This window comes from Anomalospiza imberbis, chromosome 26 (genome assembly GCF_031753505.1).
Source record: "Anomalospiza imberbis isolate Cuckoo-Finch-1a 21T00152 chromosome 26, ASM3175350v1, whole genome shotgun sequence".
Taxonomy (NCBI): domain Eukaryota; kingdom Metazoa; phylum Chordata; class Aves; order Passeriformes; family Viduidae; genus Anomalospiza; species Anomalospiza imberbis.
In genome coordinates this window covers 4,650,769-4,678,149 of record NC_089706.1, presented here as the reverse complement: position 1 = coordinate 4,678,149, position 27,381 = coordinate 4,650,769, and the positions used below count along the sequence as shown (strand labels likewise).

General features: G+C 51.4%; 3 protein-coding genes across 6 annotated transcripts; 1 reads left to right on the top strand and 2 right to left on the bottom strand.

Annotated features, from left to right (window-relative positions):
• The first annotated feature begins 2,939 nt into the window (after nucleotides 1-2,939).
• Nucleotides 2,940-7,778, top strand: LOC137462860 (omega-hydroxyceramide transacylase-like). Its single transcript, XM_068173663.1, has 5 exons — nucleotides 2,940-3,188; nucleotides 3,849-3,914; nucleotides 4,409-4,758; nucleotides 5,200-5,418; nucleotides 7,274-7,778. Exons 1-3 carry the CDS (start codon nucleotides 2,940-2,942, stop codon nucleotides 4,637-4,639), a joined length of 546 nt encoding a protein of 181 aa, XP_068029764.1. The 3' UTR covers nucleotides 4,640-4,758; nucleotides 5,200-5,418; nucleotides 7,274-7,778.
• Nucleotides 7,779-8,839: 1,061 nt separating this feature from the next.
• PNPLA1 (patatin like phospholipase domain containing 1) lies at nucleotides 8,840-18,432 on the bottom strand. Its single transcript, XM_068173020.1, has 9 exons — nucleotides 17,713-18,432; nucleotides 14,682-14,914; nucleotides 13,554-13,619; nucleotides 11,968-12,180; nucleotides 11,491-11,551; nucleotides 11,271-11,411; nucleotides 10,917-11,010; nucleotides 10,534-10,647; nucleotides 8,840-10,008 (listed from the first exon to the last, which is right to left on the bottom strand). The coding sequence occupies exons 1-9, from the start codon at nucleotides 17,912-17,914 to the stop codon at nucleotides 10,005-10,007; spliced, it is 1,128 nt and encodes a 375-aa protein (XP_068029121.1). The 5' UTR covers nucleotides 17,915-18,432; the 3' UTR covers nucleotides 8,840-10,004.
• A 3,637-nt stretch (nucleotides 18,433-22,069) lies between these two features.
• BNIP5 (BCL2 interacting protein 5) lies at nucleotides 22,070-27,381 on the bottom strand. Of its 4 annotated transcripts, XM_068173267.1 has the most exons (6): nucleotides 26,674-27,381; nucleotides 24,864-25,600; nucleotides 24,116-24,253; nucleotides 23,576-23,637; nucleotides 23,047-23,304; nucleotides 22,070-22,525 (listed from the first exon to the last, which is right to left on the bottom strand). In XM_068173267.1, the coding sequence occupies exons 1-6, from the start codon at nucleotides 26,682-26,684 to the stop codon at nucleotides 22,478-22,480; spliced, it is 1,254 nt and encodes a 417-aa protein (XP_068029368.1). In that variant the 5' UTR covers nucleotides 26,685-27,381; the 3' UTR covers nucleotides 22,070-22,477. The 4 variants fall into 4 exon arrangements, with proteins under 4 accessions (XP_068029368.1, XP_068029365.1, XP_068029366.1 ...); XM_068173264.1 differs by lacking the exon at nucleotides 26,674-27,381 and having other exon boundaries at nucleotides 24,864-26,153; XM_068173265.1 differs by lacking the exon at nucleotides 26,674-27,381 and having other exon boundaries at nucleotides 22,070-22,522; nucleotides 24,864-26,151.

Genomic DNA, 27,381 nt, shown 5'->3' with positions numbered 1-27,381 from the left:
GGCAGAGAGAGGCCAAGAAACAGCTTCTGCATTTCCACAGCAGCATTTCCCAATCACTGTTCATGCCACCTGGGTCACTCCTACTCAGATCACCTGGATTGCTGCTTTCCAAAACACACCTTTTTGGAGCCCTGTACCTCACTCTGACAACAACTGCCTCCAACTGCATTTTTTCTAACTCCTTGCTCCCTTTGGAAGACACCAGGGACAGTCCAAGGCTTTGAAAGCCTGGGAGATGTGGCACTAATGCTAGGAGGGAATAAGCAGGTGCACTCTTGGCTTCCCTCTGCTTTTCCAAGATAAACACTGTTTACCTCTTGGTGCTGCAAGACTGGGTAAGAAGGTAAAGCAATGGGATTTACAAACTCTCTCCATATAATTGCACAGAGCTGCAATTAAGAGTAAAACAAGGCCTGTGTGGCGTGATCCGTGGCTTTGGTTTGGGACTGGAGTGCCAGAGCTCTCCAGCTGTATTTGGAAAGCAGCGCAATAATGTGTCACATTTCTAGTTCCTTCTCATGCTGCTGACGGAGAGCAGGAGGCTTGAGCACAAGGCTTGAAGCACCGGGAATGCTGGTGCTGCTACCAGACTGGCTCTGGTATTTTCCACAAGCCATGCAAGTGGCCATAAAGGTTTTCCTTAAGCTCACGAGCTTTGTGTGCCTCGCCCATGCATTCCAAAGGCCCCTTCCCTCCTGCACCAGAAGCTGCTTCTGAAGTTGACTCTTCTCATTGCAGTCAATTCTTAGGGGATCCTTGCACCAAAGAGCAGATGGAAAATGATTTCCAGTGCATTTGTCCTCTTGATTAGGCACGGAATATATTTATGCCTCTTGTCTTGAGTCTTCAGTTTTCTTTTGCTGCGCAGCAGCAGGACCTGCAAGGTGTGTGCAAGGAGCTCAGGGCCTTGGCTCCCGGGTGGTGGCAGACACTGCTCCCATGTGGAATTGGGGCTGGATTAACCTTGCGCTGATGCTTTGGGGTTAGTGGAGCCCACAGCCCTGCCAGCCCCAGCAGGTCCAGCACAGCTGCTCTGTCATCCTCAGGGCTGTTTTGCAGCCCCCTCACAGAGATCATGGCTGCATCCAAATCGCTCCAGCACTGCTCTGGCACACAGCAAGAGGGAGAGAAGCATCTCCTGGTGGCTTTGGAAGCATTTTGCCTGAAGATGTTGCTGAGATTTCTGTGTATATCAGGAGAGGCATGTCCAAGTTGTTATTGTCTGTGCTGGCCACTTTGCCTCTGTCTGGCCCAGCCCTCAGCGCTGCTTTTCCCACCAGCAGCTTCCCAGCGTCTCAGCCAGCAGCAAAGCTAAGAAGGCTTTGCATTTCTCCATGGATAACCAATAAATCCCTGCATTGGTCAGACTTTTTTCCTCCTTCTTTCCTTCTTTATCAACCTCTTTCTCTACTGAAATTTCAGCCATATAGGAGGCAGGTGAAATAATGAGTTGTCACCTGGACTCTGTATTTTTACCCTTTTGTAAGCTAACTCAAGCCCTGAAATTGTGAAACAAGGATAACAACTTGGGTTGTAATTTTTTAGTATCCCAATCACCTGCTCCAAATTCTGTTGTGATTTCTTTAGTAATCCAGCCACCTTCTGCACTCCCTGTGATGGGGTTTGGCAACCTGTTGCAAATGGGGCAAGAGAGTTTTGAGCAGCAGCTTGCAAGACTCTTTTGTGCCAGGGAATATTTGCGGATTCCTACTGCCCAAGAGGCTGGAATTTTGTGCTGGAACTCCAGGGTATTACTGAAGCAGTCCACCACTTTGAGAAGCAGCTTTTCCTTCCCAAAGACTCAGTCCTGGGGCACACCAGACCCCTGGGCTGCTCCCCAACACATCAGTGTGACATGTGGCTGTCCCCATCGCCTGGGGCTGCCAGTGCTCACCTCAGGCACCTTGCATTGCAGTAATCTTATTTTAATGAGCATTGGGACACCACATCATCCACTTCTGCCCACTGCTGCTGTTTCACTGGACCTTTGGCCAGAGGCATATAAGGCAGTGAGAGTGTGGTTGGAAAGAGAACCACAGCTGAGCACTGGCTGGCTCTGGACAACCCATTGAAGCTGTTGGGCAGCTGTTCTCTTGCTGTTGGGGTGCTTGGAGTTAGCAGAGATGCTGAAAATAAGTGGAAAAGAGGGAAGACCTTACTCTATCCTGTTTAGAGGATGTAGTTTCATGATTGTATACCAAGCTGGAGTGTTATCTGCTTTGCGGGACTTGTCTCCGGACATAATGAAATATGCACACAGGATCTATGGAGGATCTTCAGGATCCATTATAGCTACATTCGGATTGTGTGGATGTGATATGGGTAAGGGCTACAGATTTCTGTTTATTTTGTGTCAAAAGAGATGGAATACCTGTGAATTTTGGAGTTCCAAATATTTTTGTTTGCATTATTAGTGGTTAAGTCCTCAGATTTTTAAACTTTATTGGCTTCTAGAATACTGAAAAACATGGGTGAACTAAGCGGCACAGATAAAACAGCGTAGATATAGTCATTGCATCTTATAAACTGAAATACATGGCAGGAATATCAAGTAAAAGAAAAAGAGATGCTGTCCCTGATAAGGCATTGGGGGTTGTTGGTAGATTCCCAAAGCACCAAGGAGAAACAAATCACATTAGCAGGGCCACAGATGCAGAGCTAACAGGAGGAAATGTTATACAAAAGCTTCCTGTCCATATCTCCAAAAACTTTTAAGATGCCTTGTGCAGAAAATTGGGAGAAATGGGAAAAGAAAACAAAATATTTCTGCCTCCTTCAGTATTGAAAGTCCTTGGAAAAGTTGTGTCCACTCATGGGAGCTTCAGCCCTAATGAAACACAAGGTCTCTAAATGAGCATTTAGCAGCTGGATAAAATACCCCTTTCCCAGGTGGAAGTGCAGCTCAGAATGCACATAAATAACAATATAAGGGATGTAGAATGATTGCTTTGCTTTGCTTTGCTTCAGATGAGGTACTTCAGTACTTCTTCAGTCGGCTGAAAATCTCTCTCTGGGGGCTGGTCCCTGGAGGAAGGGCACATCGAATCTTAAGGGAGACCTTAAACAAATTCCTGCCTCCAAATGCCCACGAGCTGGTGTCTGGAAAGCTGCACATTATCCTCACCCGCCTGCACGACTGGAGATGCGTGACAGTGTCCGAGTTTGCCTCGAAGGAGGAGCTGATTCAGGTGGGAGCAGCCACAGCCACCCGTGAGGGAGGAGCTGGGAGACATTTGCTGCCTGGCCATGTCCCACAGCACAGAATCACAGACCGGTTAGGGTTGGACGGGACCTTAAAGCTCATCAAGATCCACCCTGCCATGGGCAGGGACACCTTCCACTGTCCCAGGTTGGTCTCCAGCCCCATCCAAGCTGGCCTTGGATGGTTCCAGGATGGCCAGCTTCTCTGGGCAACCTGTGCAGGGCCTCAACACCCTCCTGGTAAAAAATATCTTCCCTATATCTAAATCTCCCCCCTTGTAGTTACAAACCATCACCCCTTGTCTTATCCTAACAGGCCCTGGTCCATTCTAGTGCATGCCATGATTTCTGTCCTTGCCACCCTCTGAATCCAGACAAGCTGAAATAAGTTTCAAAAATCACCCCTTTTGATTACTGTCTGACTTATCCTGAACATGAAGAGATCAATTTGAGGCATTTCACAGGTTCCCTTCCTACTTCTCTGCCCTGGCTGTGGGTATCAGACATGGTCTGGTGCCCGTTAGTCTGTGGTGCCAATAACCCAGCTGGGGGGCCCTGTTTTGGCACTCACAGATCAGCCACCCCTCCCAAAGGTAACAGTTTCTGTGGCTCTTCACTCACCTCTGTCCTTCCCATCTCGCCCACAGGCTGTGATGTGCAGTTGCTTCATTCCACTGTATTTTGGGATTTTCCCTCCAACGTTCCGTGGGGTGGTGAGTAGCTTTGTGGTCTGGAGACCCTGTCCCAGCTCAGGCCCAGGGCCCCTCCAGCCTCTGTCCTTTCTCCAGTGGTGGCAGTAAGGATCTTTCTAGCTGTGTTCTACCACCAACGTAGCTCGAGGCTGGCTTCCCCCAGTGTCTGCAGAGGGAAGAACAGGGCCCCACAATCTGCCCTCACTGCAGACAGGACTGAGCTTCTCACAGAATTCTCCATCTTCTCCTGTCCCTGGGGTTGCCTCAGCTCTCTTCTGCTGCACTGTCCTCCCGGTTTGATTGCAGCAGTTTTTTGGGGGGAAGGGAGTAGGGCAGGTGTGGACCTGGAGCACGGGAGCAGCAAGTGGGGCAGTTCCCTGCAAGAGGATCTGTGGAGCCCCAGAACCTCGGTCTGGTGTGGGCCTGACTGGGGAACAATGCCCACGTTTCCCCATGTGAACAGCACTGCTCTCCCTGCGAGGGGAAGGCTCAGGGCTCCCTGTTCTGTCTCCCAGCGCTACCTGGATGGGGAGCTGGCCATGTGGAAAGCCGACTTCGTGTCCCGCACCACCATCACCATCTCTGGCTTCGCCGGCGAATACGACATCTGCCCCAAGGATGGCCCCGCTGCCTTCTTGACCTTCCAGCTCTCTGACTGTATCTTACAGATCTCAAAAATGAACATCTGCCGCTTACAGCACATTTTTCAGGTTCCCACATGTCAGGTGAGCAGCTTCTCCAGGTAGCCAGAGCCATGAGCCCCCTGCAGCAGCCCAGCTGCACTGACTGCCACCTCCCTCACAGGTCATGGACCGCTTTTCTATCCAGGGCTACCAGGACATGGTCTCCTTCCTAAAAAGACTGAGTAAGTGGCTGGAAGTGTGGACAGGTAGGTTGGGTGCTTTCCCTACATCCTTGGTTTGCTGACACAAGGTAAGAGATGCTGCCCCAGAGTGACTGGGGCAGAGTAATGCCGGTGTTCCTGGCACTGCCAGGATTCCTTGAGTCCTGGCCTCTCCTGAAGCTGCTTCTGGAGCCACACTCCCCTTTTCTCTGCCACACTGGACATGACAGACCTTTTTTCCAGGGAACACAGGTCCCAGGACCTCTAGACACAAGCGCAGGCTCACGTGCCCTGTGTGGTGTTTGATGAGGCCCTGAGGCACAGAGCAGCAATGTTTGGTGATTCCTGAGCCCCGGGGTTATCAGTATTCCTGATTTCCACTCAGCCCAGGTCATGCCTCACACTGCTGCAGACCTGGCAGCTGAGCAACAAGCAGTGAGAGCTGGAATCTCTTCCCACCAGGGGATTTCCAGGTGAATTACTTCGAGGGCTTCACACTTTCCTTGGCCAATGAATCAAATCAGAATGGTGACGAGACCCTGCACCTGAAGCCACAACTGAGGGTTCTTCACTCCAGAGTCACAGATCATGAGGATGACACCAAAGAGAATCCAGGGATCGGCCAGGCAGCAGATGAGGAAGAATAGGAAGCCCCACGCCGCCTTCTCCACCCCCAGGAAGGTAAAGAACCAGCTCTTCCTTTACCCCATCGATTTTCAAGTGACACTTGCCCAGGGCTGTCAGTGCCCAAAGAGGCTCTGGGGCAGGTGAGAACATCAGGAAGGGGAGAAAGTTCCCTCTCACATCAGGGCTTAGGAGTGAGGCCTCCCACTGAGCCCTCACCCCGGATTTGGGTGAGCATTGAGGACTTCATTGGTGGCTGGCTCAGAAGGGCTCCATGGAGAAGGAGCTCCTTCCATGGAGAAGACCATGTATTCACTCACCCAGGGAGGTAAGAACAGGTTCTGCCCACACACCCCTTCTTTAGGGGTGTCGCAAGGGTTCATGCCGCCTTCGCTGTGCCAGCCAAATCCAAACTTCTCCTTAGGAACTCTGGCTGCAGCCACAGATATACAATGTGCAAGGAAAGCATGTTAGAGCTGCAGGTAAACTTCTTGCTGTATCATTTTCAAGCAACACAAGGCAGGTTTAAATCCAAAACTTATTGTTTTCTGCAATCCCATGCAAAATAATGCCTGCTCCCATTTTAGTTTTGCATGGAAAACCAGTCAATCCACAGCATTTCAGTTTCCAGCTTGTTGTAAGTAAAAAATACAAAGAATCAGAGCATAAAATTCAATATTTATTTCCAATTTACGCTTTATTTTCTCTTTCTTTCCGAGCCTTTCAACGTTTCAGAATTTATCAGATTAAGAAAAATTACTCAGCTTTTTCAACATGAGGATTATTTAAAATGGAGCCACATAAATTAAATGAGAACTGATTAAAGATACAATGAGGTATAGCTAGAAGGTCTAGAAGAAATGAGGAATATAAAGGGGAAAGAATAGGACCGTTACCATTCCAGATCTAAAAAGAGAAGGTTGGAAAACATAAAATGGAAGCAAGAAGGAAATTTCCTTTGAAAACAAGCCAACTCTCGACCCACTAAGAAATGCAGGACACAGTGTTAGGCTGTAGAAGTTGCTTCCCTGGTTGCTTTTTTAAAGGCTCCATCAGTCTGACCGATGTGGAGCTTTTGGAAGCAACACGGTGGGAATGAGGTTTCTTTGGAAGTTGGGCAGCTCTGGGCTATCAGGAATCTCTGCCTCTGCTTTGCAGCTGGGCTGCAAGGTTTTTAACCAGCCTGAGGTGAAAAATTCCTCCTGTGGGAGGAATCAAGACTCATTTGTTAGGCCAGAGAGCAACCAAGGGGTGAGTCCAGGCTCCCCATCTCCAGAGCAGAAGCACATCACATCTTCCAGTTCTGGGAAGGAAAAGCCCCACTGATCAAGGCCAGGAAAAGGCTCTTTCACTGTTTCTCTGTGCAATGCCAGAACATCAGTGATGCTACCAAAGCAGCAGGGGGATAAACTTGTGAACAAGTTGTACTTGATTTCTTGGACAAGAGTCTGCAGCCTGCAATCCCACGAGGCTCGGGCTGCACTAGCAGGTTATCCACAAGCCACTTATCTGTGTGCCCAGCAGGACAACTGCACAAGGAATTGCACCCTCCTTGGTGCCCAGACTGGAAACAGAGTCTGGCATAAAGCACCTGCAGCCAACAGCCAGAGCCACGGGCAGGACTGGGCACATGCTTGGCTTTGTTGGGCTCAGTTTCATGGATCAGACTCAAGGACTCTTCCCTCTAGACCTGCAGTGGGGTCCAGCTCCAGAGGGAGCTCTGCTGTCTTGGCTTGTCTCCAGACTCTCATCCCATCCACCTCAGGCTTCACATTCCTGCTGAGTTTGAAGCAGAAGGAGACAAGCAACAGGACAGGAGTACAAGGGTAATATTTTGAGGATACCAAAACCGGCTGCCCTTTACACATCGGGAGGAAGGGAAGCGGCTCTGACCAGGCACTTTGTCCCACAGGAACTGCCAGAGGTGTCTGTCAGACTGACCAACGTGGTTTTATTCCCTTTAGGGCCAGGCTGGCCACAGAAGAGCATTTCTGAGCCCGCTGCTGCCTTTGGCCCCAGTTTCTGCTTTAAAAAGGCAATGAGCAACTTGGAACCCAAGGATGTGAAGGATGTGCCTGACCTGCCCCGAGGAGCACATGGACTGTGCCAGCAATGCCACAGCACAGGCAGGGCCACAGCCCCTGGATGATTCCCATGATCCACCCCTAGAGGAGGCATTCCAGGCTGGTTCTATCCCCACTGGGTGCAGCTGGGCTTCCCGCTTTGCTTCCTTGGGGTGAAACAAGCTCCTGCACAAGATGATTCCAATCAATCCCAAACTTTGCCCTATCCATTGCCTCTGGCAAAGCATCCATTGCCATTAGCTCCAAGCTCACGTCTCCAAGAGGAGACAGCACCAGCTCTGCTTGCTTGAAAAGATGAGGGATTAATAAAGCAAAACCCAGCTGATTGGAATACTGGGTTGTTAAATAATTCTTTCTTCCTCATTCCTGCAGGTTTGGAGCAGGAGGATTCTGTGTTGAGACCATTTTAGTTTGGGGATTCCTTGTAGATGGATTTTTCTTAAACTTCTCCAAGTTTTACTAATTGTTTATGATCAAGCACCACATGGGGCAGGTGAGATACACTGGGCATTTCAAACTGTGCTCCTGTTTGTGTCTAAGGTTTGCAGATGCATTTAATGGATTTGGAAGTCCAGTTCCTAGATGAGAACTTTCTCTGGCAGATTTTAATGCCCATTTCAATAGGGTAGCTGCCTCAGGCTGACTGAAATGGTAATATCCGGCCTGGAGGTGGGGATGGTGCTTGCAGCAGCCTGGAGAAGGAGCTGTTGGATAAGTGGGAGGGAGCAGAGCTGCAAAAGCAAATGATGGACTGATTGTTCCTGCCTGGGGAGGCCTGGGTGTCTCTGAGCCTTCCACTTTGCCCTGTGGCAGGAACTGCTGGATTTGAGCAGCCTGCCTTTGGCTGCAGTGCTTGAGAAGTGTAAATCCATCCAGGATGGATGCAAGACAGGAGCAGACAGGATCCAATGCAAACGGCATCCATCAAAATGGGCCAGAAAGCTATAAGGGGACTGGAGCATCTCCCCTATGGAGACAGGCTGAGGAAGTGGGGGCTGTTCAGCCAGGAGAAGAGAAGCTTGTGTGGAGACCTCATAGCCCTTTCAAGGAGCTGAAGGAGCTACAGGGAAGCTGGAAGGGGACCCCTCATCAGGAACTTCCAGGGCAGGACAAGGGTCAGTGGCTACCCACTGCCAGATGGCAGGGATAGATGGGATATTGCGAAGGAATTCTTCCCTGTGAGGGTGGGAGGCCCTGGCACAGGGTGCCCAGAGCAGCTGTGTCTGCCCCTGGATCCCTGGAATTGTTCAAGACCAGGTTGGATGGCACTTCGAACGACCTGGGATAGTGAAGATGTCCCTGCCCGTAGGAGGGGTTAGAACTGGGTGATCTTTAAGGTCCCTTTTAACCCAAACCTTTTCATGATTCTATGAAATAAGCATCCAGGTTTCTTTATCAAACTCATTCCAGAGAAGGTATTCCCAGGTCACTGATTTCAACCAAAGATGGGAGAACACCAGTTATTGTTCTTTCACACAGCACTCCTAGCTAACTTTGAATCTGTTTACATCAAGGCTGCCTTCAGCTATTCCTCACATTCATTCCTGCAGTCTCCATGACCCTTTGGATGAAACGTCCCTCTCTTCCATTTCCCTTTGTGCAATTAAACAGGCTATTTGCTCTAATAAACAGCTGCTGCTGTTGGGATCCATTTGTTGCCTGTCAAGAACCAACAAATAGGGAGACACAGTTGGGGCAAAGCCAATCCATAGCCTCTGATATGCAGCACAGTTTTGGGATAATTAACAATGCTGCTGATTAATTCTGTGTGCAGCCCAGTGACACAGGGTGTGTTTGCCTGGGCCGTTCTCTGTGTGACCATGAGTTACAGACAATTGCAGAAGAACTCATATATTTGTGAAATCTCAGGAGGTGCAGCCTGCGGGACTCGGTACTAGGGGAAGTTAATCTTTAGGTTCCTCCATCCTTCTGTACATCTGCAAGTTCCAGGGGGATCCAAATGCATTCCCACCTCCACAGGCAGGAGAAGCAGGGCTATGGGCAGGTGTCAAGCTCAATAATTGATACTTGGTAAAAAAACTTTGGGGAACTGTAGAAAAATTACTTCCTGCCCAGTATGGTGCTCCCTAAGTTCTCTCTCTCTCTCTCTCTCTCTCTCTCTCTCTCTGAGGAATCTCTCTTAAAGTTTTTGAGTGGGAAGAAAACACTTAAAACTTGGCATGTCCTGGTAACTGCCCACCCTGTAATCTGCATTAAAGCAGGGAAGGGATGCCGCTGGTGGGGAGGAGACAGAGTGGGCAGGGAAAGGACTGGGCTATGAGGTCTGCAGGTGAAGCTGCCCCGTAGCCCCTGCAGCCTGGAGTGGGTCCCAGGAGCAGCACCAGAGCTTTGCCTCGGCCATCATGGAAAAGCAGGTGAGGCTTGAGCAGGGGCACTGCAGTGGCAGCACTGCAGACAGAACCAGACAGGTTCTGAAGAAAAAAATAGTCCCCAAATATTCACTCGAGAACCAGCAGCCGTGCTGGTGTGGGCTGGTGTTGCCCACCACATTCCGAGGCAGTGCTGGAGACCCCCAGGGCCCCGCTGGGACAATCCTTGTTATCTTGTTACCTGTGGGAACAAAGTGAGAGCTGAGGCAGGGTCGAGGTACTGACAGGGATGAGCAGCCCCAGGAATGTTTGACTCCAAAGGACTTTCTCACAGCTGGGGAGTTTGCAGCTGCCTCAGGGTGAAATCATTCTGAGTCTCTTGGGCAGCTGCACAGGAGGGAACTTGCAAGCATATTTTAAGGGGATATGCCTTAAATCCCTGAGATCTTAGTGACAGAACATCTTTCAAGGTGTTGCTGAATGTGCCTGGTGTCCTGCCAGGACAGAGCCCGGCAGATAAATATCTAGAACACAAATGTATTGCAGTAGGGAGGTGGCACTAAGCTGGACTGTAGCTTGAGATATCAAAATATCACAGGGATAAAACAATAGCTACTTTTAATGTGGGCTGCTCCAGATTTGGAGTTTTTAGCCACACTCAGCATCAGTGACCCAGTGGGTGAGGTTCCCAAACTCTCCCAGCTCTGCACCCTTCTCTCTTTATGCTTCGGGTCTGCAACCCCCCCCCAGCCCCTCACCTCCTCCTGTCCACAGCTGTCTTAGGCAAACCGGGTGCCAACGTTTGGAGGAGCTCGTGGAGTCGTTGTACCAGGGACCTAATACCTTCCAGCAGCCCCCAAATCTTCTTCACCCTGCAAAAGCAAAGTACATAGGCCGAGTTTAATGATGGCTGAAGGCAGCAAAAGGGGAGGGTGTTCATGGTAAATGCACACTGTAATAATCTTTTCCATAACCAAGAGGTGCTGTGGCGTTCCCACTAGCCGTACCTCCTCTCCCTTGGATCTTGCCTTCAGGGAACACCAAATCCCTCCATGTGTCCCTTCAGCTGCCCCACCACTGCTAAAGGCACAGCCCCTGGTTTGTGTGTCATTCCTTAATGCCTCTGTTGGGATGTTCTTACCCCTTCCTGAATAAGGCTGGGAGCCTGTACGGCTGCAGCAGGATCTTTGCAAGTGGGTCCTGCAGTCCATTCACCTGCTCCTTCTTCCACAAGCCTGCACCCAGGAATGGCAGCAAAGAAGGAAATAAAGACCAGTAATTAGTAACAATTAAATAAATGCAATAGCATTTCTTGCCCAACTCAGGTAGGTATTGAAGCCCAGGCCAGAGTCCAGCTGGAGCCACTCTTACAAAGTCTTTTTGCAATAGAAATATTTACTCTAATAAATAACTCAGTAATGTCTTAAATATAACACTGCTGCTCTTGAAGGCTGCAGCAGCCCTAAACCCAAGCTAAGCACCCCAAAACCTCTACCTGGCAGGAAGTAAGGGGTCAGGCACTGAGGGACCCTTTTGTACAGGCCAGGGTGTGTCCCATTGGATTTTCCAGAGTCATTCTTCCCACAGGTGCTGCCGAAACGGAAATTGCCATCAAAGTAGTTAAAGCCAAAGGCATCTGAGAGACACAGAGAGAAAAGGGTGATGTTTGTCTGTGTCACACCGAGGTGTCTCTCAGGTACTGGGGTGTCACTTACTGTTCCTGTACAGGAAAAGGGCAGTGTCCTGGTATCCCTGGGAGAAAATGTCATTCAAGACCTGCAAGGAGAAACACTCGAGGTCATTGAGAGCCCTGATGCCAGTACTACAGGATCTATCCAAAGCTGTTTGACTGTGGAGGGTTGGGATGGCCCATTTAGGAAGGCAGCAAGCACTGCTTGGATTCCAACCACCACAGCACCAGTCAGAGAAACGCAGAATGGTTTGGGTTGGAAGGGACCTTAGAGATCACCTGGTTTTTTCTGGTCCTTTGCAGGTTGTGGACCCATCCCAAGCTGGCCACCCATCAGCAGTGTCCCTTCCCCAAAATGTACTGCAAAAACAGTGCTGCCCCCTCCCTTTGAAATCCCATTAATTAACAGTGGAGATTGAGCTGAACCTTAAATCTTGAAAAGGCAGGAGCAGCATTAATCTTTTCACCAAAACTAAGCTGGGAGAAGTTCTGGTGGGCTCACCATGGTGCTGGGTGGAAAGAGAGCGTAGCTGATCCTGCACAGGTTCTCTATGGAGATCTGGATGCTGCCGTTGAAGATCTGGAAGCAGAAGAAGATGGCAGGGCAGTCGCGGGGGCAGATGTCCAGCTCGCCGGTGAACGGGGACACGGTGATCACAGGCTCCTCCAGGCTGGACACGGGCTGCAGGCCCGTGAAGCCTCCGTCCACGTAGCGCTGGGGGAGGAGCAGAGGGAGGGTTTGCTTTGGGGGCCTTTGCAGTGTCACTGAGTTGGGAGCCAGCAGCTGCACAGGTGACATTCCTGTCGTGAGCCCATCCCAGCTTGTCCTCCCTTCCCACTTCCAACAGCGTCTTGTCCCACCTATGCTCTTTATTCCTTCGCCAACTCCTTCCCCTGCCCTGCCTCTGGCACCCAGCCAGCTTCTCGACCTGGTCTCTAATCCACAGCAGTTATTAAATTAGAAATATAATTATTTTAATTCACAAAGCTTTGTAGAACAATTTTTGGCAGTCAAGAGCCAATTCAGACATCACCGAATACACAGTGTTGTATAACTTTCAAGTCCTGAGCTTGAGCAGTAAGGCCCCCATGTTTAATAATTGCTTGCAGATTCATGGGGGATTACTCACTGGGCAGGGAAAATGTCAATTGCTTTATTCCAAAAGAAATCTGGATTTACCACCCACCTCAGTGGGATTGGAAGTTGCAGCTGATGGAATTAAATGTTGCTGAAATAACAGTGCAGAGAGGCCTCACAGAGCAGTCACACACCTGGGGATGGGTTGGGTTGGAAGGGACCTTAAAGCTCATCCCATTCCACCCCCTGCCGTGGGCAGAGAAACCTTCCACTATCCAAAGTTGGTCCAAGCCACGTCCAACCTGGCCTTGAACATTTCCAGGGACCTTAGAGACCCTGGAGGGCCTCCAAGAGAGTTGAAGATGGAGTGATAGAGAGTTGAAGGGATGGAGTGACAGGACAAGGGGCAATGGCTTCCCACTGCCATTAGGGTTAGATGGAATACTGGAAAGAAATCCTTCCCTGTGAGGATGGTGAGGCCCTGCACAGGTTGCCCGGAAAACACTGGAAAACACTGCCACTGGAAAACACTGACAAGCTCCTCCTTCCCCTCCCTCAGGCAAGCAGAGCATGGAAATGCTCAGAGCATGGAAATGCAAGATGGGGCACGATCCTCCCACATACTCTCAATGTCTCAGCTGTGCAAGTCAGCACCTGAGCCGAGGGATGAACCTGCACTGCAGCCAGGCCTGCCCGGGATAACTGGATTGTGTCTCAAGGTCCCCACCATGGGCATCCTCTTATCTCACTAAGAGATCTGCAAGTTCATCCACACTCTGTCCATGGGCAAAGCAGGAGAGGACTCTCCAGATGGCAATTCCACTCAGCTGTCATCTTAGGACGTGGTGAAGAATAAGCTGATGGGCTTTATCATCCTCCATCAACTAAAGGAAAAGCCTGGAAACACCTATCCCTACCTGGTCTGTGCATTCCTCCTTTACAGAGGAATGTAAAGTTCAAACCAAGAACCCCCTGCTGGGAGTGTGTGTTTTAGTGGAAATGTCACTCACCACTCCTCGGTAGGATGGAGGGATGAATCCACAGTAAATTGGAAGAAAGCAGCTGCAGAGGAGAGCCTGGGGAGGAGAGGGATTGCAGAAGTCAATGTTCCTGTCAAAGTTCTTCTGGACAAAAGCTGCGGACTTGTGCCTGAAAATTCAGCCTTGACAAAGTCTGGAATCAGGCTGTTGGTGCCACCTGGACTTTGCTGGGGATTGTGGCAAGAAAGGCTTCAAGAAAGGGAAAACATCTGATTTCATTGAAGTGGAAACACTTCTCTGGAGGAGGGCACAACACCGCATTTTTTAATTTTATAGCTGACAGAATTAATAGTTGTAAATCTACATGTCTGTGTCCAACACTGCCCTTTGATGGTGGCAAGCTGAAGCTTTGGGGCCAATTTCCATCTTTGCAGGCTTTTGGACAAAACCAAGACAGCCTCACAAGGCATCCTCACTCTGCTGGGATTTGTCAGTGGTAAAGCCACTGCCGGGGCATTTGCAACCATTTCCCACCAATCTCATCAGCTGGGAACGAGCACTCCAGACTCCTGGGCTGCCTAGAGGAGGCACCATGGGGTGAACTCCAACACCTCCATGGAGTTGCCATCCTCTATTGTCTCCCTGGGACAAGGGACCCAGGACTTCACAGTCAGCTCTGTTAGGATTTTACCCTGGGATTCTCCCCCCAGCAGATAATTTACTGGTTAATGAGCTGCTTGTCATTCAGCAGCAGCTTTGTCCAGCTCTCTTCCCAGGAAAGTGCTGAAGCAACAAGGAAAACCATTGCCCGATGGCTGAGGAAAGACCTGTAGGGAGAGCTGAGAGGTCGCATCAGCACTGACAGGGCTCTTTGCAAAGTCACTATTAGAGCCCCAACATCAGCTTTATGAAGCTGGAAACAAACCAGCTGCTTTTTTTAGCATGATTTGTTCCATCTGACCCTGGAACTCAAACCTTCCTCCCTGCCCCCAAGCTCATGGAGCCCATTGGGGTGGGACCACAGCTCTGGCAGAGCCTCTTGACTCTCTCCCCATCTCGGGCAGAAAAAGTGCAGCTAAAGCCACCAACACTTGGGGTATGTCCATCCCAGGCGGTCAGTGGAGCCCTTCCTAAGGCACCAGAGGAAGGTCTCTGTACCTGAATGAGCTCTTCCTTGGAGCTGAACTCTGAGGCCATGACGTTCTGGCCGTCCACCACCCGTGTCAGCGAGATGTGCAGCCGCCCTGAGGCCAGCAGGTAGGAATCCTCCGGCAGCATCCGCTGCAGGACAGCCTTGAGATTGGCCAGCAAGCTGCACTTGGGAGAGAGGGGGCCCAGGATGGTTTTCCTGACTTCCGTTGCCAGTGCAAAGAAAAACTCCTTGAGGTCATCTGAAAGAGGCAAGGGAAAGATGGAAAGGAAGTCAATATGCCTGCTGCACTAACAGTGATATTTTAAATCCTATTTTTAACACTCCTCACAAATAAAACTTTCTGCAGCCCCTCTGTAACCCCAGGATGATACTGCTGCTACAGTGGGCGATATTGAGGCAGGGCAAAAAGGGGGGCATGACCCCATAATGTCCTCAAAGGACATCATGTCTTTGTGTGACCCCACTGGTGAAATCCCCACCTGCACCAGAGATGGGGCCTCAAGACGTTCCTGGTTGGGATTAGGGAAAGGCTCCAGAGAGCCCCAGGAAGGGGGACACTCAGTTATCCATGACAATGTGACTTGCACAACACATTCCTGCCTTCCACCTCCGGTTTTCCATGTGGGCAGCCCCAGGCTTTACAGGGAGCTGGGCTGGCTCCCGTGTGAGGATGAGGGGATGAGAGGCACCTCTTCTGCTCAAGGCTTTCCTCCTAGCCAGGTGTCCTGGCTCCACATTGCTGGCTCACCTGAGCTCTCGCTGCAACCTCCGACCTCCAGGGAGGCGTTAACAGCCATGGCATATGTCTGCACATCCCAGGAGCTGGGTTAAAGGAGCAGAGCCCTGGAGCCCCGGCCAAGGGTTCAGGAGACTCCAGGTTTTAAAGGTTTCACTGTGATGGGGAGGAAGAGGAGTGAAGCAAACCCTGCAGGCACCCTGATCCCATAGAGGGAAGCTGGTGCCTTTGCTGACATGGAGAGCTCACCCGGGAAAATATCCCACCTGGGGGGTTAAACTCTTGCAGTGAAAGCTTGTCCAGCACCGAAGCTGCAAAGAGTTGTCCTTGCACCCATGTGGGCTCCCTGGGACCCTGCACCAGCACCAGGCCACGGGCCTGGCTCAGCACCAAGGCTTTGCAGGGGCAGAGGTTGCTGTGCAGTCTCATGGGATTGTGTGGACAGACAGACAGATTAGGTGGCGTGTCCTGAAGACAACTGGAGCAACACAGGCATTAAGAGAGGTTATGTGTGTTTGAGCAGATGCTGAGGCCACACGGGGCAACAATTAATACTGGGCGGGTTTGCACAGAGGGGATGCTGAAAGAGCCAGACCTCCAGGGAGGTGGGGCATGCCCAGGTCCCTGTCTGGCTGCTCTGTGTCCTGGAAATAGGGGAAAACATGGAAAAACTGCCCACAAACTGCCAAGTAAGAGGTGAGAACCGAGCCCAGCTTTGCAGAGCGAGTGAAGGATGAGCCTGGCAGCAATGTGACTGTTCCTGCCTGCACCAGCCTGGTGACAAACATGTCCCCACGAGGTGACTGGTGGGGTCACAGAGGACAGCCTGGCTCTGGGAGCTCAGAGCTCCTCAGCCAGCCCAGGGCAGGGGACGGGCACCAGACTGCAGCCACCCCGTGGGACACCAAACACACCTTTCACCTTCTTTTTGACCCTATCGTCCACAGTATGAATATGACAGAGCTTGTGCCACATTTGTTTTCCTTGTTAGAAACCTGACCAGAGTCATCACTGTCCAAAGTGTCATTTCTTCCTCTGGGGAAGATATTTTGGGCAAAAGATCATCTCAGCTCCTCTAAGTGGATGGTGCCTTCCACCTCCAGGGAAGCAGATGTCCCGTTCAGGACTGGTGCCCCCAGCAAGAGCAGTTGCTGAATGTATTTTTACTGCTGGACAACCCCAGCTCCATCCATTACAGCACCAGGAGGAATCAGAAATTTTTGGGGCCTTGCTTATTTGTGGAGGAGTTCATCCCCATGTGGGCAGAAATGTTCCTTTCTGCCTAGTCTAAACATATTTGCTAATGTTTTGAATTATTTTTAGTTGCAGAAGAACAGTTCCAGCATCCACCAGAGGTTTCAGGAACTGTATGTTCCCTCCCAGCTTCCTCCATCATTTTTTGGTCCCCAAAACCTTCTCCTCCTCCTAAATGTCCCCATTGCTTGAAGCAGAACTTGGATCAGGCTTTAGAGCCTTAAGTCTTTTGTACACTTGTTTACACATGGGCACTAATTGGAAATATGGGAGGATGTGATTATTAAAAGTGGATTAACTACTCTGAATTAATTCTACACATGGAGGATCTTGTTGCTAGAGGGACCTGTTTTCACACAATTGAAAGAGGGTCAGAGGAAAACCCCTTTAGCAACAATAGGAGAAATCCCAGCCCCAGGCTGGAGCAGACTGCTGTTCCTCCAGGAATATCCTGCTGGAGCACCAGGGAAAGATGCACCTGGAGTTGGGACTCACACAACGTCTCCCCTTGTTCTGGGAAGGCTGAGTGGGGTCAGCCAAAGTGGCATGCAAACAAGGCTGTCAGCTCTATAGTTACCTGTGTGACAGCCACTCGTTTCCCTTCATAGCTTCACATCCCAAGAAACATGATCCATATGGAAAAGAGGGCTTTACATGGGTAAATCCAGCCCCTGAGGCTCCACAGACTGGCTTTGGGACCCACCCCAGCACCCCTCAGACCTCAGAGCAGAGGGGCAGGAGATCTGCCCCTCCAGCAGAAGCAGGAAAAGGAGCCAGTGGAATATGGAATATGGAATGACCGGTACATGCAGATTTCCCCTAATTTCTGCCCACTGAGCCAGGGAACACTCAGGCTGTAAGAACCAACCTTGCACCTCCCAAAACTGTGCTGCACTGCCTGCCAAGCGTGGCAACACCTTGGGTTTCTGTAATGCCTGGTGAGCGAGGAGAGTCCCACCAGCCCCACTGCCCCCCAGCACCCCAAAGCCCCTGGGTTTATGGAACAGAAGCGCTCCCGGAAGGACTCGAGGCCGGGGTTTTCTTACCGAGGCCAACGCCGCACACGACGGCGGCGGCGATGAGCGACCCGGCCGAGGAGCCGTAGACCTTGCAGGCAGACTTGAGGAGCTCGGGAGCCAACTCCAGCAGGGACTGCACCACCCCAACCTGGTACAGGGCCAGGAAGCCACTGCCCGAAAAGGAGAGCGAGAAAGGGGTGCTGGAAGCCCGGAGATCCTCCACAGCCATCTCGGGATCACAGCAGCGGATCTGTCTCAAGGTCTTGGGGTTGTCCTTTTTCACCAGGTGAACCTCAGGCTCTCTTCTCCTCTGCTGCCTCCAGGCTCATCTCTAGCTGCAGAGGAGTCCAGAAGACGGATTTTCTGCCTCCTTTTATGACAGCTTCCCGAGGCGTTGAGATTCGCGAGCTATTTTAATTGCTGCCTGTGCTAAAAACGGAAATTTTCCCCTGATCAAAACAGCTCTTATAATCCTCAACCACAGCCAGCTCGGATGCTCAGGGCTGAATCAGGGCTCCCCTCTCATGCCAATGGGTCTGCAGTGCCCCAGGAGCCCTCCCAGAGAGGGTCCTGGTGTTATTGTGCCCGTCACACTTGGAAACGTCCATGCAAAAATTCCTCTTTGCTTCACGCTTTCTTCATCAAAGGGTGTTTTCCTAAATTGGATTCTCCATCAATCCCAGCTTAGGCACAGCTCAGTACTGAGTGAGTAAAGGCTTGTATAAGACATTTAAAGCCAGAGAGTGTTACACAAGGGGTGGATGCAGGGCGTTACACTGGGTTAGGTTTGGAAATATTCCTTATATTTGCTACCTGTTGGAAGGGTTTTGTCCTTACCTGACCCTTGGATATTGTTTGCATCAGGCAAAAAACAAAGACCTGGTTTTCTCTCCCCTCTCAACGAGGCCCTAAAGCAGCACCACGTGACCCAAACCTGTGGTTATTGAACCAAAATCAAACTGCCTTTGACCTGTCTTCATTGCCTGGGGGATAGTTATAAAACCAGGGAGAAATGCCATAGATTTCTTGTCTTTTCAGCCTTAATGATCCAATGCTGCTGCCAATATACAGAACAAAAATTGCCATTTAAACAGATGTATTTATTAAGTACTGGTAAATATTGTGTCATTTCTGTTGTCCAAATCCATAGAGCTGCACACTGAGAGGAAACATTCCGTGGGTTAAAATTAGGGCTGTGTATACAACACAACATGGGCATGTGGGTAAGGAACAAGGGTCTCCTTCCCTGTGTCCATGCACCAGCCTGGCCAGAACAGTACAGGGAACCACGGCATGGTCCCAGCATCCTGATACCACCTTTGCAGTGCTGTTTCACCCCAAATTTTCATACATTTTTCCCTGCCTTCTCCAGCCATGACTGTGTCCCCAAGACAGGAATTGGAGCAGAGTCCCCCACACTGACATGCAAAATGTCCCTGGGTTGAAATGTCACCAGAAGCAGCAAGTGGACATTGCCTGGAACCCCACAGGTAAATGTCACAGCACAGCCAGGATTGGTCTCTGGTGCTCCCTGGATGTCAGGACACACAGAAGGAGGTTGCCAGCTCCAAGACATATCTAATAATGAATGGGATTGCCCTGGAGTTGAACAACTGCCTGAATTAGGGCTTCTAGATCCACAGCCTTACTGGAGCCCCTAATTTCTTTTCTTTCCAGTGTCTGATGTTTCTCATTATCTCCTTGCTGGGTGAGTCTCCCACAAGCCCCAACCTCTCCACCAGCCTCCTGGAGATATTAAAGCTTTGATCTGCATCATTCATGCCACTGGCTTCTCCAGCCCTTAGGAATGCAAATCCCTTCATTTAAAGGATTTTCTTCCAGCACTGGAAGTTCATGAAGGACAAAACTATCACCTGTTGCTGTGACTGGTCCAGACACGCCAGGACACTGCAAGTGCAGAGGGTTTGTATGCTGGAATGAGTTGTTCCCATGTTCTCTGTGCATTAACTGTTCCTATTGTTTGCCTCAGGCCCCCAGGGACTCCAACAGGCTCTTCATGAAGAGGTGTAGGATGCTCCTGCTTCACTCAGCCCTTGCACCTCCTCAGCCGTGCCCAGCCCTGACTGCCAAGGTTTGGGAAAGGTATAAATGATCCCATGGGAGCTGTGAGAACACACTCCTCTATCCACACACAGCTCTGTCCTGCACTCAGTCACGGGGGCTTCTCCAGGAGGGCCAAGGTGCCAAATCTCCCCTGCACCCTCCCCAGCTGCCAACACCACGGCCCGGGACAGCATCCAGGAGGCATCATCCTGCCTGGCTCAGTTCCATGCTCCCGTGAGATGAAACCTTGTCATCATCCTCTTAGTGACAGCAAATTTTGCATTAATTGGCTCATTAAGTGCCGAGCTGATTTTCTAAGCTTCCCTCCCCCCCCAGCACTCCAAAGCAGGATTAGTGGGGACTGACGGCTTTGGAGATGCAGGATCCCCACAGCAGCCTGGGAGGGTCTGGGGAGAAAGCCCCCGCCTCACATGAGCCCTGGGTGGGCTGGGGGCTGTGCAGGGCTGTGTTTGCCCGGGCAGGATCATCTGCCTGCCCAGATGGCCGGTGTCCATGACCCAGGGATTTTCGTGCGAGGCGATTGTCTCTGCTGAGGGAAGCCACAACAGGGTGTTTAGGGGAGGATGAAGGTAATGCCGAGAGCTGGAAATGGCTCAAACCCCCAGGACTAATAATTTGCCCTTCTTTAAAACCTTCTTAATATCTTCAGTGGTCACAGGCAAACGGGTCCAAATTTTATAACCAGAAGATTAATCCAAGGTGCTGGATCTGCTCACAGAAAGGGACCTGGGCTCCAAAAGCCACCAGCCCTGGGATGCTGCACTAAGGCAGCTGTGGCTGCTCCCCGCCTCATCCCACCATGCCCAGCTGGAGCAGCATCCCTGCACACTGGGTTGGGTTTTTTGGGAGCAGGAGCCTCTTGTGCAAGGGGCTGGACAGGTTTGGCTCCTTGTTCCCCCAGCACAGCTGCCCCAATGGGTGGGAAAAGGTCCAGTGAGCAGAGAAGGAGAGTGTTTGGTTCAGCTGTGGTATTGGGAATAGCACAGGAGAAGGGAATGGGAGTTTTCCTCTCTGATGTTGCACCTGGCAGGTGCATCTCACGTGCTGATGGAAGATGATATCCTCTGGGACAGAGGATATTTGACTTTCCACTGGGAAGTCCGTGAGGAGACAGAGCCCTTTTCTGCTCCATGCAAATCCCAGTCCACCACATGAGCTCCGATGCAAAACACTTTGGGGCATCCTGTGACCCTCTAACCACATCCCCAGCACCAGCTCGCCCAGCCCTGGTCCCAGCCCAGCACAGCCCCACGGTCTGGGCAGGGAACAGGAATGTTGGGACTTGCAAACAAACGAGGGCGGTTTCAGTCTCTCCCACAGTAAAATCTCCTGGGTTTGTTCCCAGCCGAAAGGAATTGTGATGCTGATGCTGTTGGCAGGACCCAGGAGTGGGATTTAATGTTTTCCACACTCTAATTATCCTGGGCTGAATTAGTTGGAGCCCTTCAAGGTGTCCCCCCTCCCTCAGCAGCTGGTGACTCAATCCTGTGTCTGTCAAACACAGCCCTGAAGGCTCTGGGAACGTGGATCTGGGTGGGGAAGAGCTGCTTCTGTCCTGTGAGGGCTCTGCTTCCCCATTTTCATTTACTTTGGGTTTTACAAGGACCAAGAAGGTCAGATCCTCCAGGAGAGGATGTGCTGGGCAGACCCTGGGCTGTCACCAGTGGCCCATGGGGGATTGTCACCCCAAATGTGGCAGTGACACACACCCACACATTTGTTTGCCACCACCGTCTTCTTCAACCCACTAGAGCATCCCTCCTGCACAATGCAAACTCCAAAACTTCATCTCCTTCACCCCAGGCCAAGTCCAACCTTGCAGAGGAGATGCTCCTGCTGGTGCTACCACACGAAGCCCTGGCAACCCCCCCCCCCAACCCAGCCCAGAGCTGTCTTAATCCATGGCCCTGCTTAGGGGTCTGGGCAAAGATTAGCTGGAAACATTCCCAGTGATTAGGGCTTAAATCGCTTTGGCATTTCATATCTTCTTAGAGCTCATAGGTGAGACCCTGGCAGCTGTAAATCCCCTCAGTCCTTGAGGATGTTACAGCTCCTGCACTGCTTGGGAATGAGCTTTACCCAGTTCTTGGTGTCAGAACAAGCTGCTCTGGGTAGTAAATCTCCTTCTGCTGGAAAGGGAAGGCCTATAAATTGTAAAAATGGCAGGACATCACTGTGTATCTGCTCCCACTGTCCCTTGTGCCACTTGGAATTTGGCTGGAAAGGAGCAGCCCACAGCAGCTGGAGCAAAGCAAACGTTATTCCATCTATAACACAACTCCCAGCAGACAAGCCTGGCTGGCATTTAGGCACCAATTTATTTGAGTTTTAGATTTTTTTACAAACTGGATTCTTGGCTGGTAGCAGAAACTACAAAAATTATGTTGTACATTCACAAACACATTTAGAAAAGCAGGTAAATAAATACATGTGCACAAACAGCAACAACCCCTGAGGTTCAACACAAGCACTTGGCAGGAGCTAAAATACAAATACAGGGGGAAATTTGGGCTCTGTTTGATTTTCTGACTTTTTGCCCCCAGCCAGGTGGGGTTCAAGCATTTCACACCGCTGGTTCTCCTGGAAAGATTTTAAATCCACAGCTCAGAAATTCGCCCCAAATCCAGGTCACCATCAGGGACTGTCCTCCCACCACTAAATGTTCATCCTTGGGTTCCCAGGCACCACGGACCCCTAGCAGCCGCTGTCAGTCCGGGCTGTCACAGTGGTCTGTCCTGAGCTTTTCTCTCTCCTGCTGTGACAGAAGGAAACATTCTTAGAATCATGGAATACTTTGGATTGGAAGAGACTGTCACAGCATATGTCACACTTGAGCCAGCCACAATACACAGAGTAACACCATACAATACCAGAAGGCTTCAAGATCAGCCCTTCTTGTTTTTTAGCCCAGCCTTTTATACCCTCATGGTTCATGCATTGCACCTGTGTGCCCTCTGTTCCCTGTGCGATTGCTCAGCACACCTGGGCACTCCATGGCTCATTGCTGTCAGTGCTGCTCACCTGCCTCTCACAGCTGGACCCCTTGGGATGAGGCTGGGCCCCCATCCCAACTACCACAAACTGTGTGCCTGCAAGGGACCTTTAAAGCTCATCCACCCCTGCCATGGGCAGGGACACCTTCCACTACCCCAGGTTGCTCCAAGCCCCATCCAACCTGTCCTGGAACACTTCCACAGATGAGCAGCTGCCGCTTCCTGGGGCACTTGCCCAAACTTGCTGCTGGGAGCTCAGCCCCAGGCTCACCCTGCTCCTCACCTGGATAATTTTGCTGTAGGGTGCAAAGGAATCGTCCAGGTAGCGGGTGCCGAAGCCCATGATCCTGTTCACTGCCTGGCTGCAGATCCCCGCCACCGTGGCGGTGAGATGGACCGTGTAGGCAAACTGGATCTCCTGGGGGTTGACGTTGGGCCTGCTGGCTGTCAGCTCCCTCTGGACGTAGGCGTCGGCCAGGTTCTTGAAGGAGCTGTAGGACATGTCCCTGAAGAACAGCTGCAGCCGTGCGTCCTCCCTCACCTGGTGGGAGACAAGTGAGTGCACATCATGAGGGAAGGGCTCCATGTGCCACCCTCATGCTGACACCTTCACTCCACACCAGGGCTGCAGCTGAGAACAGACAGCCAGGCAACATCACGCCCAGGCAAGGAATTAAAAGTTGCCATTTCCTGATTTTCCTGAGTGTTTTCCTGCCCCGGGGAAATCCATAGTGTTGCTGTATTTATTTTACAGCAGTGCAGAGCTTGGCCCAGATTCCCTCACCCCATCCAGCTGTCCACAGCTCTCTCACCTGCCTGTCCAGCTCATCTCCTGCACTCCGAAGCAGGGCAACGATTCTCCTGATGGCTTCATCTGTAGAGAGACACCAGGTTATCTCCAGCCCTTTCTCTAAGCCTCACACATCCAGATGCTCTGTTTAGTCCCCAGGAAAAATTCCTTGAGCAATGTTTATCCACCTCCATCCTTCCAAAACCCATTTCAGCCTATTGCCACATGCCTTGTTACCCTTCTTACCTTCAGCCAGTAAAAATACTCTCTTACCCCTGAATTTTGTCTTTCTTGTGGTCTAGTGGAAGGTGTCTCTGCTCATGGCAGGGGGGCTGGAATGAGGTGTTCTTTAAAGTCCTTTCCAACCCAAAACCCATTTTGGGTTTCTGTGAATCTCCCTCTCCCCTGGTCAAACCCTGATGCCAAAAATCTCTCACAAAGTCTTCATCCAACTCTCGGGGTCATTAAAGCCCCAGGACCAGGACTGAAGCTGGGGTGGATCCCATGCAGGCTCTGCAGGGAACAAGTCATGTCCACGTTTGTTTCCAAGGCCAACACTCACCGACCCCGTCGGTGCCGGGGGGCTGCGGGGGCTCCCCACACCCTCCTGCTGTGCCACCCCGGCTCTCGCCGCCCTGCACGATCAGCCCGATCTCCTCGGACACCTGTGTGTAGTATCCATCGGGCCGCTCCGCCTCTGCTGGGACACAAACACAGATCCAGGAGTGAGGATTGCTTTTGTCAGCGTTGACCGGCGGGGAAAAGCCGCTGCAGCAGCGATGCCCACCCCGGATCAGCACATTCCGAAGGTCAAGGGAGAAATGGAGCAGCTGCGACCTGCCCCGAATCTGCCAGAGCTCCTCAGAAATGCCCTGGGCAGGGTTTTGGCATGGGAAGGGCTGGGCTGGGCTGGGCTGGGCTGGGGACGGCGTCCTGCGGGCTCTGCCTGCGCCCGGCCCCAGGGCAGATCTCAAGCAGCTTAATGTTGGCCCTAGAGTGGCTTGGGATCTCATCTCAGGGCTCAAATACAGGTTTTAACTAAACCTCTGCAACCCTTGGTTGGCAGAGGAGGAAAGCTCATGCTTGGGTCATAACTGCCCACAGCTGACTTCGAGTGACTGCGTTCAAAGCAGGAGCAGAATGACCCTGGGGCAGCAGGTTGGAGCTGGAGTCTCCAAAACCTATCCCAGGCCCCAGAAAATCCTGGGAGGGGGTTAGAAACCAGCACTAAACACCATGGAGTTCCCCAAAGAAGCCCAGCAGGGTCCTGCTGGCAGCAGGGGTGGGTCAGGATTGGGGGAGGGTCTCACCTGGCTGGGCCGGGGCCAGGACGTGCCACAGGGGAAGGCAGCTGGGGCGCTTGCTCCTCGCCCCGGATCCCGGCTCTCCCCGCTCCTCCTCACCGTGCTTCTTCAGGGAGAAAACCTTCTTGAGGCTGGGTTTCTTCTTCAGGGCTCTGCCCAAAGCTGGGGACGTGCTGGAGTCTACTCTGTGTTTTTTGGCTCCTTCTGGTTTGGAGCCCTGAAGAGCTTTGACATCTTTCTCCTTTGCTTTTTGCCCTGTGTTTTCCTTCTGGTCCTCAGGGCTCTTCTTCAAGAAGAGATTTAAGAAACCTTTCAGCCAGGCTGGTTTTGAACCCGAGTGTTGCGTTTTGCCCTGGGAAGAGTTTTTTGTGCTTTTCCTCTTGGCCTTCAGCCCCTCTTTAGGCACCTCCTGGGGAGCTTTGCTGTCATCACCCAAAGTCTCCTCCAGGTCTGGTGCTTTGAGTCTCTCCTCCTGGTCCTTCCTGGGGCTGGGTCTGGCACGTGAGTACGTGCAGAAATCACTTTCTGACCGTTGTAGCCCATCAGTTTTCCTCCCTCGCCCTCTGTTTTTCTCCTGAAGGGTTTTTTTGGCCACCGGTGAGTTTTCATGGCAGCTCAGTGAGCGCTTGACATAAATCTCCAGCACTTTCTTGGCCTCTCGCCTGTCCAGAGAGAGGATCTTGCCCAACGGCTGCCTCCCCACATCCCACTGAGGCATCTCCTCAGCCGGAGCCTGAGTGTTGCTGTGGAGAAAAAAAAACAACATTTTCAGTCTGGTTTTTGCCTTCCCCAGGCCACTGCACAGTCGTACTGGGCCAGATGGAAACCTCCCTCGAGCTGGCACGCAGGGGTGCTGTGGGTGTCTGGGGTTGTTAATGCTCCTGGTTAATGATCAGTCAGTTTTATGGTCATTATCTGAGTGCTCCTGATGCAGACGGCCCACATGGGGTTTTATAACCACACATGTGTTGGTAAAGGAACCGAAACTGTGGAGAGGAGGGAGTTGGGCTGGGCATATCCTAGAGGAGGAGCCTGGCCATCACCCAAGGGGTTTTACCCAGCAAGGACATCACCCAGACACCATCCCATTATCTCACAGCAACATGTTCCCACACTAACATGAAAAACCACACCCCAGGAGCACCCAGTGAGCCACAGAACCCAGAATTTAGAGTATTTCTCCTTAAAGTATTGGCTGCTAAAAATCATTGCAACCCCTGGAGAGGCCAAGGGATGTGGGCTCCTGCAAATGGCCTTGGTCACCTTGTGATGACACAGCCCTTCTATGAGCTCCCACCAGGACAGGGCTGGGAACAGAGCTCAGAGCACCAATGCCTGCCTTTCCCACCACCTTTTTCTCTACATTTACAAGCAAAATTCAACCAAAGACACTGCTATTGGAAAACCAGAGAGCCATGATGGTGCCTCGTGCTGGTTTTACCTCCATTACCAATTTCACCCTTCAAAGAACACGACCCAAACCAGATTTCTCCACCGCTGAACAGCACACGGGGAACCAGCACTGAAATCTGGCACACTTGGCTGTACAAAGCACCCTGGAGTTGGGAATCAGCCTCCGCTCAGACCCACAGATCGTCATCACAACACACAGCACACCCACCCACCCCACCTCAGCCTGCTTTTGGGATCAGAAAGGCAAGTTCCCTTCATCCAAGCCAACACCAAAGCCCACCAAACACTCAACAAAAAATCATCCCACTAAATTTAATCACAGTGAAGACACAACCCCCATCCTACTTTGATTGATTCCAGTACATTGACCACAACATCGGTTATTTGCTGGTTTGGTTTTTACCTTTCCATCATTATTTCTGCTCCTTTGGACGCAGTTCAAGATGAGTTCCTGGGCCACAGGCACTGAGGGATCCCAGGCTCTCCTGGGAGGTGCCTTTTTATACCCAAGCTGGTGGCTGAGTTAAGTCCTATTTTTAGCAGCCATTCAGGTAGGAGAGCAGCCAAGGCTTCCGCCTGGGATCCCCGCTATCACCGCCCTCGTGGTGGAGATCAATGGGCGTGAGTTTCACTGGAGGGGAAAGCAATTTCCTTATGACAAGTAGCAGCAAAACAACATAAAATCACCTGTCACCTGGTGTAAGCACTGCCCTTTGAGACCAGCTATCTCAGGCAGCTGTTTGCCTTTGGGTTTGGTTTGGTTTGTTGTTTTTTACTGGGTGTGATGCCCGAAATGGGCTCTTACGGGTTGTGTCTGTGAGGGGGTGTCACAACTTTCTCGAATGAGCAGGGTTTCAGTGCAGGAAGCAGAGTGCCCTGCTCACATGCCTGGAGCTCCCAGGCGGCTCTTTTGGGGCCACAGACACTCTGGGACACGGCACTGTCAGGCTCTTGCACAACCCTGGGCACGGCTGGGCTGAAACATCCAGGAAACCCACCCTGGGTTCAGACAGCTCATGCTTCCACCCTAAATCATGAACCAGCTCTTGCCCCAAATCCTTCCCACTCCCGTGGCTCCCACTCAGCCTCACCCAGGGATGGAAAATCTCCC